At 40.2% G+C, this 16742-nt stretch overlaps 1 protein-coding gene across 2 annotated transcripts in view; it reads right to left on the reverse strand.

Annotated features, from left to right (window-relative positions):
• Positions 1-336: 336 nt before the first annotated feature.
• Positions 337-16742, reverse strand: part of Lhfpl1 (LHFPL tetraspan subfamily member 1) — a 52588-nt gene continuing 36182 nt past the window's right edge. For both annotated transcript variants that reach the window (XM_046420850.2, XM_046420849.2), the window contains exon 4: positions 337-1578. In XM_046420850.2, coding sequence (XP_046276806.1) covers positions 1397-1578 — 182 coding nt within the window. In that variant the 3' untranslated portion in view covers positions 337-1396. The remainder of the gene's footprint in view (positions 1579-16742) is intronic.

Here is a 16742-nt window from a genome sequence, read left to right on the forward strand (position 1 = left end):
TGTGCCCGAGTACACTGTATTTGAATTTGCTGACTTACACAAGGACAATATAAGAATGCTGACTCCTTGGGGGATGGAATATAACTCAGGAAGCCAGTTTTTCCATTCCTCTCCCTTGAGATAGGGCTGTACCCAAATCAAGCTGAAATGATTAAGAATAGAAACAGATGAGCTGGCCTCTTGAGTCACAGGCCCTCCCCAGTCCTTAAAACTGTAGTTATGGAATGATAGAGCTGGCCTGAATTAACTGGGGTTGGGGGAGAGGGTGAGACTAATTTTGCCCCCAGGAGACACCAAGTTCTTCTACACCATCAGTCAGCCTTGAGCACAGATGGGATAGAGGCCAGGGCTAAAAATAAATCAGCCCTAGGTGACATCAGGGCTGTGTTCTTTCATGTCTAACTTACCCCAGATGGAGGAGAGATCATTTGATGAGCAGTCATTGAAATAGGCGGAGAAACTTGTATCACGCTAGGAGTGATTACAGGGGCCAAATGCTACTGCGGATTTCCTAGTCAATTATAATGAACTCTGATAGAAATTTCAATAAGGATCCAGCAGAAACATCCTTGTCATCATCATTCTGAATTCATATTTATTGAGTGCCCAACGAATGTTAGTCTCTTCTCAGAACATTTGATGAACATCATTTCTGTATCTATAAGGGATTGGGGAATACTTGCCACTATATTTTAATGCCAATCACTTAGATAGAACACAAAATGAATTCCTATGAATATTCTAATGCATATATGCAGAAGGGGTCCCAGACTATATGCAAACATTGTTGATTAATGTTTTCACCACTGCAAGTTGCCTTCCCACCAAGCTTCCCCACAACTAGAAAGGAAAAAATACAGAAGGTATACATGTGAGAAAGTCAAAACAATTTGGGCAGCATTGTTCCAGAGATGTTTAACAGCGGCAAAAATATCAAGGAAAGGGCCATATAAATGGAGTGATATGAACCAGCCCTGTCCATCTCCTGGTCCCTCACTGTACAACTATTCTTACTCAGCCTTTAAGCTTTAAGGTAAGTGGAAGACAGGAGTTACAGAATTCTGAAGGACTGCTTGATTGTGCAATTACCTTTCAGGTGGAGAGCTTCTCCTTATTTTGCTTAAAGGAAAACTTTGGGACTTGGAGGTCTGTAAAATACCTTAGTTGGATTAATATTTGAGAAAATCATTGCTGTAGATGAGTTTTTTAAATAGCTACAGGCCAACTGGCTTATGGAAAAAAAAGAAAATGAATGTCAGGTGGGTTAAAAAAAACCATGCAAACACTAGCCTATATTACTGGCAGATGGGTGCCAACTGGCTTAGTCTTAGTACTTCTTTTCAGAGTTCCCTTCGCTTCCCTTTGCCATTCTCTCCAACCAGTCTTCTTTCAAAGCTCAAGGTTTTAGGCAATGGTCAAGCTCCATAGCATAAGAATTGGTGTTCCTCATGATGCTTTCCACCAACATGACTGGCTTGGGGTTTCTTCCAGCAAAGCAAGAGAGCCAGGTGCAAATCAACATGGCTGCAGCTGCTCCACCTCCAGCACAGTAATAGGCCCAGCCAAGGCGACAGGTACCTGTGGAAACAGAGACAGAGACATAAGGCTTGGGTTGTCTTCTTCTCATGCATTCTCCTTGGTAACAAACTATAGAAATGATCCTTGAAAGTATAGTCATCATAGATTCTCTTTGGAATATGGTTAGGGTGAGAGCAGGAAATAGTGAATGCAACTGGGTTTCCCATTTCCTCTTTTCCTTCTTTGCTGACTACAGGTTTCTTCTTTAGCAAGAGACTGCAAGATTTTATTTTCCTGTTAGAGGGTTAAACTAGGGGTGTTTGGTGATGACAGTGTGGCAATGCTGCTAATGACAATGATGACCACAACAACTTGATCAAATGCCAAACATTATGCTAAGCTGTTTACACATATATCTCCTTGACCATCACAGTGAATGTATGATATAGGAACTCTTATTATTTGTGTTTTACAAAAAGATGAGGCAAGCAAGGCACATATTCAACTAACTGTAAAAAAAAATCTCTCAACTAGAAAGTGGCAGTCAGGATATGAGCCATGGTGCATGATGACTCCATGTTTTCATACCTTTGTGAGGAGTACTGGGGATTGAGCTCTGGGGTACTCTACCACATCTCCAGTCCTTTTTATTTTTCATTTTTAGACGGTCCTGCTAGGTTTCCATGAGCTTGCAATTCTCCTGCCAAAGTCTCTTGAGTAGCTGTGATTACAACCATGTGCTGCCACACCCAGCAAAAACTCCACACTTTTTTTTTTTCACTTTTAACCTCAGTGATATACCTTTGCACATGGGCTGCTTTCAAAGAGCCATATGCTGAGTAATCAAGAGATTTGACAGACAAAATCAAATCCCTTGTTTCTTTCTACATGTCTGTCACCTAATTTAGCCTTTCAACACTTGGGAGGGGAGGTATACATTGGAACCAAAGCCAAGCTTCTAAGAGAGTTTTGATTTGAAGAGTAATGGGAAAGGGCATCTGCTCACATACATCCACCTCACCACCTGCCATCTTATCAGAGGTAGATTCCTTTGTTTGAAGGATTTGTGGTTTTTTTCAGCAATCTTACAAAAAAATGTTGAAGCTCAGAGAATATTGAAGCTATTATTTTATGAGGTATCAGAGTAACTAACTGCTAAAATAAAGTGCATACGCAAACAGTACTCCAGAAATTTGGTAGGTGCCCAGTTATAAAATTTCAGAGAGGTCCTAAGAAGAGAGGTAGGCAGCAACCTTCTCACAGTCTCGCAGAAAGCTACATCTAACTACACTCAGTTGAGGGTGACAAGACTGAGATTTATGACAATTTATTTTTAAAGGTTAAGTTCAACCAAATAAGCAATTATTTCTTTTCTCATTGTACCCAGTGAACCTTAATTTTTCTCATTTTAATTGACTAGTTGATGTGTCATAGAAAGACTCTGAGATGGCCCCAAGTGAGGCTGTTTTGCTTTTCCATTCATGTCGATCTAATTTATCACAAATCTCCCACCTCAGAAATAGTCTTTGTACCACACCAAGTCACCACTCATACTGTCTCTTCTGCCAGAAACACCTTCTCTCCTTATTCACTAATCCATATCTTTTATAGAACACTGTTTAGTAATTGGCATTTGCTGGAAGTCTTCCCTGATTTATTTCAGTGTGCTCAAGTCACCTCAACCAAGGAGCTCTCTAGGAATCTGTCCATATACCTCATACATAGCTGTGAAGCAAAACATTAGGAGGAATATTCAGATTTCACATATTTTCATCTGTCATTTCCCCCATTCCAGATTGTTTCTTTTCTTGATAATGCTTCATGTGCTTTCCCCCAGTGGGTATAATTTAATATGTGCGATCTAGCCTAACAGTACTTTGAAGCTGGGTACTCTTGCATATTAGACTTTAAATACCCAAAATTCTGGTTTAAATTTTGAATTAAAGTTGTGAAACCAGTTAAGTAGCATTCTATTTGTTTCTAGAATGTGTCATGGACCTTTCCACCATAAGGCCTATTCACATTATCTTTCATCTGTAAAATGCTTACTGAATGTCCACATGTATACCTATACTTCCCATCACTCTCTTTGCTTAGTCATTCTTTTTTAAAAAAAATATTTTTAGTTGTAGATGGACATAATACCTTTATTTTGTTTATTTGTTTGTATATGATGCTGAGGATCGAACCCAGTGCCTCACACATCTGGGTAAGTGCTCTACCACTGAACTACAAACCCCAGCCCCTTGTCAATTATTCTTAAGAGCTCAGAACAATCATTAATTTCTCTGTGAAACCTTTTCTGACTTCCCTAAGTAAAATTCCTTCATCAGAAGCTCTTGTAGGATCATTATCCTCATTTCTGTACTAGAACATATCCATTAACCTCTCCTATGAAAGTGTAAAGGGTTAGTCTTTCTGAGGAGATAGTACTTTACCAATAGACCTGGATAGTCATACAACTTCCATAAATTCCTGTGGCCCCACTCAAAATCATGGTGAAAATTCAATAACTATGAAAACAATGAAAATACCCCAGAGAAAGGACAGATTTAAAAAAGCAGCCTCCTTTGAGAAAGGAATCTAACTATCTCCAAAGTGGCCTCAATATGAACATGGTAGACTCTGGGAAGAGTAGACTGAAGAATACCGTATTGAAGTCATCAGCCAATAGATCTGCATCCTCCTTCTTACTGCATCTCTCCCTAAACACACACACACACACACACACACACACACACACACACTCAAAGTACATGTTTTTGTAAAATGGCTATGGGATTCACAGAGTGAAAATTCTGGAGATTTACAAACCCTTAATTTCTGTCATCATTGGGAGGAAGACTGTAGACTTTATTGTATTCCCTTTACAGACTGGAATATGAGGCTTAAGAATAGCTCTAGGAAATTTCTCAGAAGAAGAAGAGGTAAAAGCAGGGATCCAGAGAAAAGCCCTTTACTCCCAATCCAGTGGTTTGCCCCCTACTGGTTTTCTCATCCTTCCAACAAACATTTTTCTCCTACTGGACCTTTGATCTGTACACTCTACAGAGGAAGCTCCTAAATCAATTTATATAGACCTTCTTGGCCTTCCCTATAGCCCCTCCTACCCAAACCCATTCTTATATTACAGAGTAGGCAGGAGCTACCTCTGAGATAAGCTCATTGTCAAGCAACTTCCTCCTCCTCAATACATTCCCAATGTAGTCTAGACAAGGCACTGGGAATCACATTTTGTTTCTCACTTGCCTTTAAAGTCATCCCCTCATTAGAGTAGCAGGGGCATTTCTAGTAGGTACATGCATCATGGGACCAGGGAAAGACTTATTTTTCTAAATGAAAGGAATGAGTGCCGTAGCATGCCATTACCCCAAAGCTCTAGGCAGGAAGAAAATGACAGAGTGGACAATTCTTAAGTAAAAAACTGGATAAAAAAGGCCTCAGTAAACTAAATCAGCTACCACTACACTATGAGCCAACACCAAAGTGCTCCCATTGCTACCCCAAGTGCATATTGAATTTTCTCTCACAGACACACCTGTTAGGCCTTTCAATAGCATCTAAGCCCCAGCATGCTTCCATTCTGGAAGCTAACAAGAAATAGAAGAAATATAGTTTTTGTCCCACTCTCTCCTCATAATACTACCTGTTATCTGCTTAAGGGAAGAGAGAAGTGACATCATTGGCTTTGCAAAAAGGGGGGGGGGTAAAATCAGATGTTTAAAGAACTATCTTTCCACTTGTCAGTATTTAGCTACTCCACAGAAAGCTTGGACACTCATCTCATGGCCCACAGAGGAATCTATCTATGGAAAGATGAAAAATACAGGAGCAGTGGCAAAGAACTGCTACTCTTTGCCTCTAATGGTGTTTTAGGAAATGCCAGCAAAGTATTGTTGATCTTTATATTCTTCTGAGAAATAGTTATTGAGGGACTGCTATGTGCCAAGAATTTTGAACACACAATCTCATTTGATTCTCACGAGTGTCATAATTATTTCCATATATGGTGGTGGGATGTGAGTTTCAGAAAGGAAACTTGTGTCAAAAAGGAAACTTATTACTTAAAAGTGTCAGAGTTTAGTTTTGAAGGCCAGGCTTCATTTGAAGCTTTGACTTTTGTCAAAGCTCAAATCTCAATGCTATCCATTTCAATAATGTCAGAACAAAGTCAAGGACACAAATTATTATAGTTTACGTTTTATGGGAAAGTACAATGCCTTCAACCAATAACATCACATTTCTGGGCCTGTTTCCTTTTCTTTAAATGGGAGAAATTTTACTGAAGAAATTCTAAAAGCCCATTCCAATTCAATTTTTCCATTGTACTATAAATATAAGTGCTTTAAGATACATATGAGAAAAGATTATAAGAATATTGAGAAAAAGAGAACTTACTTGTAGATAGGAGAATTCAGGCTCAGATAAGGCTTTATAGAGGAGACAACATTTAAACTTAGCTTTAAAAGTGGGAAGTGGGCATCTCAGACAGAGGGAGTGGTTAGTGTGAGGGAAGTTATATGAGTAAGAAAGCAGATGACAGGTTTCAGAAGCAGCATATCATTCAGAATTGTTTTAGTAAAGAAGCAATGGTTGGCAAATAATAAACCACATCTACATCAGAGAGGTTCATAAATTTGCCATCTTTCTCACAAGCAACAGGAAACAATAGAATGTTCCTGACCAAGAGATGATTTGATAGAGCAAGTTTTCTCCACCTTGACACTACTGACATTTCAGACACTGAGCCACATCTCCAGCCCTTTTTAAGTATTTTATTTAAACATAGAGTCTCACTGAGTTGCTTGGGGTCTAACTAAGCTGATGAGTCTATTTTTGAACTCATGATCCTCCTGTCTCAGCCTCCTGAGCTGCTGGGATTATAGGTGTGAGCCATCACACCTGGCTCAGACTGGAGAATTCTTTGTTGGGGCGGGGAGGGGGACTTATGGGAAGGAGTTACCCTGTGCAATGTGGTACCCTGGATTCTACCTGCTGGATGCCCACAGAAAATTATCTCTTCCCCTTCTGGAAAATGATAAAGTGGTTGGGGGTGTAGTACAATAATAGAGTGCTTACCTAAGCATGCATGAGGCCCTGGCCCTGGGTTCCATCCCCCACACCACAAATAAGTGAATAAAGAAATAACTTTTTTAAAAAAGAAGACAATTTAATATAGAAAAGAAAAAGTATGACATCATTGCCAAATGTCCCTGGGAGAGGAGGATGTTTCTTCCCATTGAGAACTACCCTGTTAGAGGCATAATTTGGGAAGGTTAAACCTGAAAGCCCTGTGTAAAAGATTGGAAAACAGAGAGTTAACCAGAAGCCAAGAACACTGCTGCACATCCAACAATACATAAAACCGTTCCGTAGAACAAAGAAAGATACAGCCAAAAATGTCAATATTGTGCAGGTTGAGCAACTCTCCTCTAGGCAAACACCAGATATTTACACATTAAATTCCCTTCAAAATGAACCTTGACCACTGAAAGATTAGTCCAACAGAATGGAATGTCCTCAGTTAAGAATGGCCATGCATGGTTCCTTCCTGACCTGGGAAGCAGACCAGGACTGAAGCCTGATTGGCCTTGAGCTTTCGTGAAAAACTATAGAAGTTTAAGGAGAGAGATCTACATAGTACTGAGGAGGAAGTTCTGGTTTCCTGGGAGTCAGGATATGGACTCTTTTTAATACCACTGAGTCTAAACTCACTCACCCTGAAAATGGTGGGGGAGGGGGCGGTAGTGGTAATTAAATATGTGCTCAAAGACAGAGCAGTAGGACCAGATGAATTCTTGAAATACCTTGAGAAACAGCCAGACTCATTGCTACCTTGCCTTTGGATTGAAGGCACAGTCTCTGAACTTCCACTCTAGACTTGTTCAAGGGCCTGTGTCCTCAGAAAATACTGCAGTGAGCTGACATCAGACTGTGGTTTTCTCTACATCCATGTCTGGATATCTGTGAAGCAAATGACTGGGTGACAAGACAGGGAGAAAAGAGTTCTAACTGCAAATTAGCTTTATGCAAAGTTTCTGGATGAGTCCTGAGATAAGCCTGTTCCTTTCCATGTGCTTCTGTATCGTTTCTAACACCCTATTTGTGAGTCACTCTATTCCAGTGTTGAATTTGCTGTGACAGGATTCCTCATAAAAGTTATTAAATCATCACTCAGCAGTGGGCCTGACATTTAAATCAAGACATGTTGCTTTTCTTCCAAGTTGCAAATCAAATTGGTTTGGAGTTTGACTTTGTTTCCTTTGATTCAGCATTAGGTTATATTATTATAACTCTACTGTTTAGAGAAAAATTGTCACTGGTTGTCACTTCAACTGACCAACCACTTTGCATATAACCCCAGTCCTGTAAACTTTAAGGGCCCACTCTCTAGCCAGCTGTCAATTTGTCCTGATAAGTTGGCCCCAAACTAATGCTTGTGGTTGGACCTAGCATTGATGTGGGCATCAGAGCTGAAAGCACAACCAGAGTCTGACAGACAGGCTCCACCTTCATTCAGAATACCAGGTTAGAAGCCAAGAATGCTGGAGAACTAATCAAAAGCAAGGGGTCCTCCTTGGAAGAAGAGGGAAGCAATGTTGAATATGAAAGCCATACAAAAAGAATGAGATAAGTCTATCTTCTGAGTTTCTTGAAACTTCTCTTTTAGATAATCATATGATGGAACCTGAAACCCCTGAAAAGTTGGAGGAAGAGTTAGGGAGGCAGAAATACAGCAGCAAATAATGAGAACTAACACCACCCATACTGACTGGGACTAGATGTGATATGATGAAACTGTCAGATATGTGAAGGCCCATTGGACACAGGTGTTGCCAACAGTCAAGTTCTAAGAGCTACAACTCTTAGAAAACCATGTTTGCAATCAAGGATCAGTGGTAAGAATCTCTGAATATTGGTGCATTAGGACACAGGCTGCTGAGAGGGGGAGGGATAAAAATTATAAAGGAACTTGGAGCTTCAGAGTTGGAGAAAGAATAAAGCTGTTTGGAGAATACGAATTGTTCAAGGGTGTAGAAAGGTGTCTATATTTCTCTGCAAGGGTGAGATCCAAGTTCTAGGAATTCTTGGAGTCAGGGGGAATAAGTTTCATGTATCATGCAAAAAAAATCATATTAACATTAACATATTTTTGGCATCTCATGTACTCCAATAACCAGAAAGTTGGCAAAATGTGCTCTGACCTTATAAAGGCAATATAAGGCAAGGAGTGACCCTAAGAGTATAAGAGAACCTATGAGAACCTACATATCATTCTCAACCTCACCTTCCAGATATGCAGAGATGTTTGTTTGGGAGCCATCAATGGTAGCCTTCACAGCTTTCTCCATATCAAACCAGGCTGTCTATACTGGCTCTTAAAGTAAGACCCTCAGCTACAATGACATACCAAGGAATACTTTAGAATTTAATGGAGTAGAGAGTAAAGGGAAGAAGTAGAGATCAAAGAACAAAAGGAGACTAATGGAGGGTCAATGGGATACACAAAAGAATATTAGAAGTTGTTGTGGTTTGGATATGAAGTATCCCCCCAGAATTCATGCATTGATTGCTTGATTCCCAAAACACCAACGTTCAGAGGTGGGGATTCTGGAAAGTAATTTGATCATGAGGGCTCTGACATCATCAGTGGATTAATACATTAAGTAATTCATAGCTGAATAGATTTGGGGGAGGTGTTAGAAACTGTAAGAGGAAGAATCTAGTTGGGAGTGAGTCCTTGGGGACATGCCCTTGGATATTATATCTTTTCCTCCTGATCCTCTCTCTCTCTCTGCTCCCTTGCTGCAGTAAATTGGGAAGCTTACATCTCTCCTGTCCTTCCACCATGATGCTCTTTCTTACCACAGGCCCAAAATAATGGAGCCAACTGACAATGGACTGAAACCTCTGAAACTGTGAGCCAAAATAAATCTTTCTTCCTATAAGTTGATTTTTCTTGGGGATAAAATGTTAACACAGCACACTAAGATCATGATATATGTGAACTGAGAAGTGGGGGGAACCAAACCTCTTCCTAGTGGGGGTATTGTTTTGTTCAATGTAAATTCAGCTCAGGTAAGCTAACTGATCTTCCTATCACTGTGGCACCATTTAAATTCATAAAACTAGGCTACAATACATCTCCTAAACTGCTACTTGGAATGTATGGTGGGGGATGAGGGAGAGAGGGGATTACTATTTGCTGATTTGGCATATTTTTGCCACAGGGATCTGAATTTTATGACAATAGAAGCAGCAGGGTTTGGGGAGAAGCTGGTGGTCCCTTCTGTTCAGAGATGACTTTAGACTTTAGGGTCTCCATAGGCAGCAACATAAAAACATTTTTTAATGCAGCCAAGCTAAATGAGCAGAGAACTTTCTCTACTAGGTTCCAGCAAACAGATGAATAATCTTCAAAGATAAAGCAAAGCCAACGAATTCAAAAGCAATTGCCAAACACCCTACCACCCCCACCACAGTCCCCAGTAAAAAGACAGCCAAAGCTATGAGAACAGCTCTCTTCTCACACCCCAGCCTGGGTGTGAGTGTCACCAGCAGCCCAGATTGGAGGCCCAGAACCTAGTGAATATTCCAGAAGCCTGCCAGGATCCCTTGGCAGAGATGAAGGGAAAAAAAAATTCTGAAAACTTCAGTTTTTCAGGTAAACACGTTATTGCTAGGAGGCACTGGTGCTTTAGTCCTGTCAGATCTGTTACAGATGTAGGACATTCTGGGTTCCCAACTTCATCTCGGTCCCACCCAATGCTCTGTAGGGTAATAGAAGACAATGGCACTTTCTAGAAGTCAGATGTGTGAGGAGTGAAAGGTCAAGTCCTCATGACAGAGATACCTTTATTTTTCTGAGTTTATCTCTCATGCACAGTTCTGCCAAGTAAACTGAGTCCTTCTATTGAAATCTTCCCTGTCACTATTGAGTATTGAGTATTTGCTTCTGAGTTCTCCTCAGGTTTTGCTATATTTCCTCTTTATTTCATCTCCTGTATAGCTATCCTGTTTTAGGTACTTTAAAATGTCTCAGGCCAATTTAAATTATACTTCTTGGTCTTTCTCCAGATTGACCCCACCTACCCATGGAAAAACTTGCATGTTATCCTGTATTGACCTTTCTACATCCCATCAGTCATACCTGAATTAGCTTCTCAAAAAGCTATTTTGAGTTAGCTTTTTGTGATCCTCCTGCCTCAGCCTCCCCAGTTGTTGGAATTATAAAAAGCTATTTTGAGAAGCTAATTCAGGTATGACACTCTCCCCAAGGAGACAGATTAAAAAAAGAAAAAACAGCTAGGGCTGGAGTTGCAGCTCAGTGGTAGAGCACTTGCCAAGCATGTAGGAGCCACTGGGTTCAATTCTTAGCACCACATATAAACAAATAAAGTAAGGATCCATTGACAATTAACAAAATTTTTTTTTAAAGAGAGAGTGAGCGAGAGAGAGGGAGACAGAGAGAGAGAAGTTTAATATTTATTTTTTTAGTTTTCAGCAGACACAACATCTTTGTTTGTATGTGGTGCTGAGGATAGAACCCGGGCCACACGCATGCCAGGCGAGCGCGCTACCGCTTGAGCCACATCCCCAGCCCCTAACAAAATATTTTTAAAAAACATCATCTAACCATATACTGGACCTCTTTGATTCAGCATGAGCTCTCTAGGACACTTGACTTCTAAGAAATTGGTCCCTCTCCTCTAACATCTGCCCAATAGCTCCCTGCTTAAATCTACTTGAACTTTCTCAGCACCACTTGAACTGGAACAGAGTAGCTAATATCAATCAAATGTTTCTATGTGTCAAGCAGTATAGTAAGCACTTTTTGGTTTTGACACTGGAGATTGAACCCAGGGGCACTTAACCACTGAGCCACATGTCCAGCCCTTTTTAGTTTTTATTTTGGGACAGTGTCTCACTAAGTTGCTTAAGGCTTCACTAAGTTGCTGAGGCTGGCCTTGAACTTGTGATCTTCCTGCCTCAGCCTCCCCAGTTGCTGGCATTACAGGTATGTGCACTCCCTAGCAAAGAAATTGGATGAAATGGGAGTTAGGTAAAGGGGGTGATGTGCAACATTTGGGGGAATATGAAGAGAAAGGAAGTCAAGGACTATTTCCAGTAATCCAGATAAGAACTTATAGTAAGGGGAAAGAGTCTAGAGTCTTTCTTGTGTGTCATACCATTTCAACAGTATTCACTCATTTTGATGAAGAAGTAAATTTGGATTGACATCTTTATGGTTGAATTTGTTAGATAGCTATAAAAATGTCTCCTCAAATAAACTATAAGCTCCTTGAAGATTATATCCTTGAATTCTTTGCATTTTTACAGTGCCTCATTCAGCATCTTGTATACAGTGAATAACCAGAATATGCTAATTGAGTGACTGTTATTCATTTTGACATAATCCTTAAACTCTTAAGAATGCTGGAAGGCCAGACTCAGCAAGCTGACCTACTTCAAGACTCAAGAGTGAGTGCTCCCTCATTCCAGCCATTGACTTAGCCCTATCGCAGGAATTCCAGCATTAAGCATTAACTATTTCTATCCATTCTCCCTCAGCCATCAGATATACACCATAGCAACTTATCCTGGATCCCAGGTCTCTGATTAATAAGACATACCACAAATAATACCATCTATGAATATAGTACCTTGCAATTTGCAAGGTACTTTTCCCAACCATTATCTCAGTCCTCTTTCATTTGTTTAATTCATTTAAGTCCCAAGTAGAAGCAAGAAGATTATCTACAGGAAAGAACTGAGCCGCCAGATGAAGTGTCCAACCAAGGTCCCCACTGAGTGAGAGAGTATAGAGCTTTGACCTAGGCCTCTATGAGCTTCAGAAGTCAGTGTGGTACCAAGAGAAAAGCCTGGGATGAGACTTCCAGGGAACTGTATTTGAAACCATGTCCCGCCACTTATAAACTGAACCTTGGGGCAAGTCATTTAATCTTTCTTAGTTCTAGCTCCTCCATAAGTAAAATGGAACTGATGCCACTTAATAGTTCAGAGGATCAAATAAGATGACATATATAAAACACTTAGCAAAGAACTAGAACAATGAATAGTTCTCAGCTTCTCTTTCTCTCAGCTGCACACTGTCAACTGGTCTATCAGTTCCTAAAAATGTGTGGGAGAGCTTTAAGATACAGTTTCCTCACTGGGTGTGGTGGAGCAGGCCTGTAATCCCAGAGACTCGGGAGGCTGAGGCCAGAGGATTACAAATTTGAAGCCAGCCTTTACAACTTAGTTAGGTCCTGTCTCAAAAATTTTTTAAAAAGGCCTGGGGATGTGGTTCAGCGATTAAGAGCCCCTGGGTTCAATCTCTGGTACCAAATACACACACACACACACACACACACACTCCTAGCATTTGCTCCATATGAGCAGGATTCATATTTGTGGGAAAAGGGCCCAAATGATTCTTATGTGCAGCCCACACTAGTTGAGCTTTTAGAGAAAAAGCCACAGGGAATCAACATATATAGACTATTCTAATAGACTCTACACGGTACTTGACACAGTGCTATGGACTTTCCCTTGGGAGATAACTTTTAAATGTTTCTCACCATTTGTCACAATTCACCTGGATGGGGCTTGATGACAATGGCTTGAAAAAAATTATGATACAGAACACAGACATAACATTATATTTACTCCTATAACTAAGCAGGGAATTGCTGCTAGGATTATAATTGTCCCTGGTTTTCCTCCTTGCCCCTGTCTTGAAACCCATCAGATGTGTTAATAAACTTTCTGGATTAGTCTGATCTATCATAACAACCAGAGTAATAGCAGTTATTCTTTGTGCTTATTGGGTGCAGGTCAATCCTCACTTCCAGACCCCTGTACTACAGTATTAGCATCCTCATTAAAATAGGTTCTGCTCCTTGAGAGCATTATGTGAAGTGAAATAATCCAAACCCACAAAGTCAAGACTCATATGTTTTCTCTTCTATGTAGAAGTTAGAGAGGAAAAAGGAAAAGAAAGTTCGGGAAGATCTCATGAAAATCAAAGAGAGATCAGGAAAGTAGAGGAAAGCTACAGGGGAAGAGAGAGCGAAGGGAAAGGGATAACACTGGATAATGATTTTGACCAAATTTAATTGTGTTACAGTGTGTGCATGTACAAAAATGTAATAACAAAACCCACTATTATGTATCATTATAATGTGCCAATAAAAATATGAAAATAAAGAATAAATATTTTTCTGCTTTTAAACAAATGCTTAAGATACAATTTCATCCTATAGGAGAAAGGAGAAGTTAACTTACGATAAATGGTGAAGGAAGGAAAGGAAACCAACAGTAAGGAAGGTTTACAGAAGGAACTCCAGTGGAAGACATGGAAGCAAAGAAATTGTGATTCACATGAGAGTCAGAAGCAGGACTGAGAAACCAGCAGAGAACCAAATAAATTTGCCTGACTTTACCGCCATCGTGTGGTGTTCTGATGTATAGACAACCACTTCACTTCATTATTTCATTATTTCAATTAGTGAGCTTACTGGGCCTTCTGTAGACACTGGGGAAATAAAGCCAAGTAAAGCAGAGGACCTGCCTTTGAGGACTTTGTAAGAGCCTTGACTCCCTCTGGAGTCACCAAGCTGTAAGGCATCTTAGCGATCAACACCCTTTTCTCATGCAGACTATTTCAGGAAAGAGAGAAATGTGCATAACATTATTATTATTTTTTCTATTCAAAATGAAAATAGCTTCATGTCCCCTGGGAGGTATACAGTCTCATTACTTTAACCATCTCACTATTTTGAATAGAGAAGATGATCCGTGAGAAAATCTAACAGATTAACTTGCAAATCTCTTACCCCTTACACATGTAGAACACTGATTTCACGGTGTCCTTTTATGTATACTTTTCCATTATTTCCTACCCAAAACAGTTTCTGGAGGTAGGTAATACCATCTTCACATTAGTCATGGGGAAGTACGTATAAAAAGTGAAATAAATGTCTGTATCCAAACAGTAAGAGAGCAACAGAACCATCCTACAAGTTGACTATTCCGTCTAAGAGTGCCAAGAGTATGCCAGAGATATAGTCAATTTAGTTTGCTCCCTGACTCACCGATTCCTTCCTGCCTCCTCTAGCTTATCCCAGCTTCTCCTCTGGATGGAGACTTAAAAAATCAAGCAACCCTTGAGCCATGAATTTTCCAGAACTATCAGAGTGTTCTAGTAGATTCGAACACAAAAAAAAAATGAGTTGCTTTGGACAATCCCCTTGGGCAAACCTTGACTCCTATTGGATGAATGATTCTTAACATCTCCTTTCCTTTAAGAAGGTATCTTAGGCAGATCAGTTCATATACATGGTATGTATCTAATGTGTATAACATAATGTTTTGATATTTTTATAGTGAAGTGACTACTACAGTCAAATTAACATATCCATTTCCTAGTGTATATGTGCTCTCATGTGCCTATATGTAAACATGCATGTTAAAAAAGCACTTGAAATCTACTTTTCTGCTTTATAAGAACAAAACAGATAAATATGAAACTAAATTGAAAGATTTGCCCTAAAGGGTAGGCAGCTCACAACAGGGAGCTGGGTAAGATATCTATGCTTCTGGTTACTCATCCACCTGGTCCAATGCTTTCTACTGTAAAAACAGGGAAACCAAAGATGACTGACAAAGTGATGTGCCCAAGCAAGCTTAGGAAAATTAAAACCCAGGTGTCTCATTACCCTGGCCAGGCCTATTTCTAGCACACTCTGCTGCCCCTTTGTGGACATAAAAATATATTAAGCTTGCCTCACTGTGCTCTGGTGAACACAAGAAAACATTCTGTCCATAAAGAAGGAAACTGACAAAAAAGGAAAGGTAACAGGAAATGCCTGGAAACTGAACCCACAAAGGCCAAATCTAGAGTCACTGCAAAAGGCTTTGAACTGGCAAGAGTGAAAGGAAATGATGGGAGAGCAAAGGAAAAGAGCCTCAGGGAGAGGAAACACAGGGAGCACACACATGGCCTTTGGGTAGCCTCTATTGCAAGCCTTTGCCAAGTTGGGTGGGTTCCTCCCAGATCCCTCCTTCCCTCTCAGATACCAAGCCTGGGGCAACCCTTCAAAGAGGGTCTGGACAACTGGCCCGACTACCTGCTGATAACAAGTTACCCTTAATGCAGCCTATTGTGCTTTGAATGTATCTATTACTTCACTTAATCATCTCAATAATCCCATGGGGAGAAATAATATTACTGATCCTCAGCAAGGGAGACATAGAGGTTAAAGAGCATACCAAGGTTTACACAAGTAGTAAGTGGAAGGGCACAAATTTTGAACACAGGTCTTTCTACTATTAATCTGTGTTTTTATCCTTCATGCAATTTAGACTGGCTTCTTGCTGCAATAGGTCCTTTTTCTGAAAATGAAAGTACTTAGATGTTTTCATTTAGAAAACGGGTTATCAGGAGAACAATAATGATAACAGACAGAAACTATTGACTGGTTATTATATACCAAACACTGTACTGAGTGTGTTTAATTCATTATCTCATTTAATCATCTCAACAACCCTATGAGGTGGTAACAAGATCACAGTGCTGAATAATTTGACCCAGGTCACTGATCTGAGGATATAGTCATGCTAAAGCCCACTCCTACCACAATGCAATCTATACCCAGCCCTCCTCGAAGAGGTTCTTTTTTCCCCCCTGGCCTCCACTACTTTTGATGACAATTAGAGGCTTGGTGAAGGATGGCTAGGAGGTGGAGTTAAATGCATCAATTTCACATTGGACTTAATCAGCTTTGATCTTTCATTTGCTTGAGAAAATCAAGGTTTGGGGAAAGCATTTTACTTGACAAGGCTATGGCTGGGAGCCCTTGCCTGACTTTTTCCTTCTTCTTTTTCTTTTTTGTGGAATCAGGATCTCACTAGGTTGCTTACAGTCTCACTAAATTGCTAAGTGTGGTTTTGAACCTGCAATCTTCCTGCCTCAGCCTCGGAGCTGCTGGGATCACAGGCATGCGCTACCGTGCCCAGCTGTCTTTCTCCTTCTTAATGAATGGGTGATTCACTAAACAAACAAATATCAGATTGCCATGGAGCAGCACTAATAGTGTTCATAAGCATCAGGAAGCTAGTCTCAGATCACTAGCTGTGTGGCCTTGGGAAAGTCACTACTCCTTATTGGGCCTCAATAGCTATAATGGAAGCCACTGATAGATATGCATGGTGCCTCCCAT

This window comes from Marmota monax, unplaced genomic scaffold, assembly GCF_021218885.2.
Source record: "Marmota monax isolate L192 unplaced genomic scaffold, Marmota_monax_Labrador192_F-V1.1 WCK01_AAM20220418_F8-fsc00050, whole genome shotgun sequence".
In the NCBI taxonomy this organism is placed as follows: Eukaryota; Metazoa; Chordata; class Mammalia; order Rodentia; family Sciuridae; genus Marmota; species Marmota monax.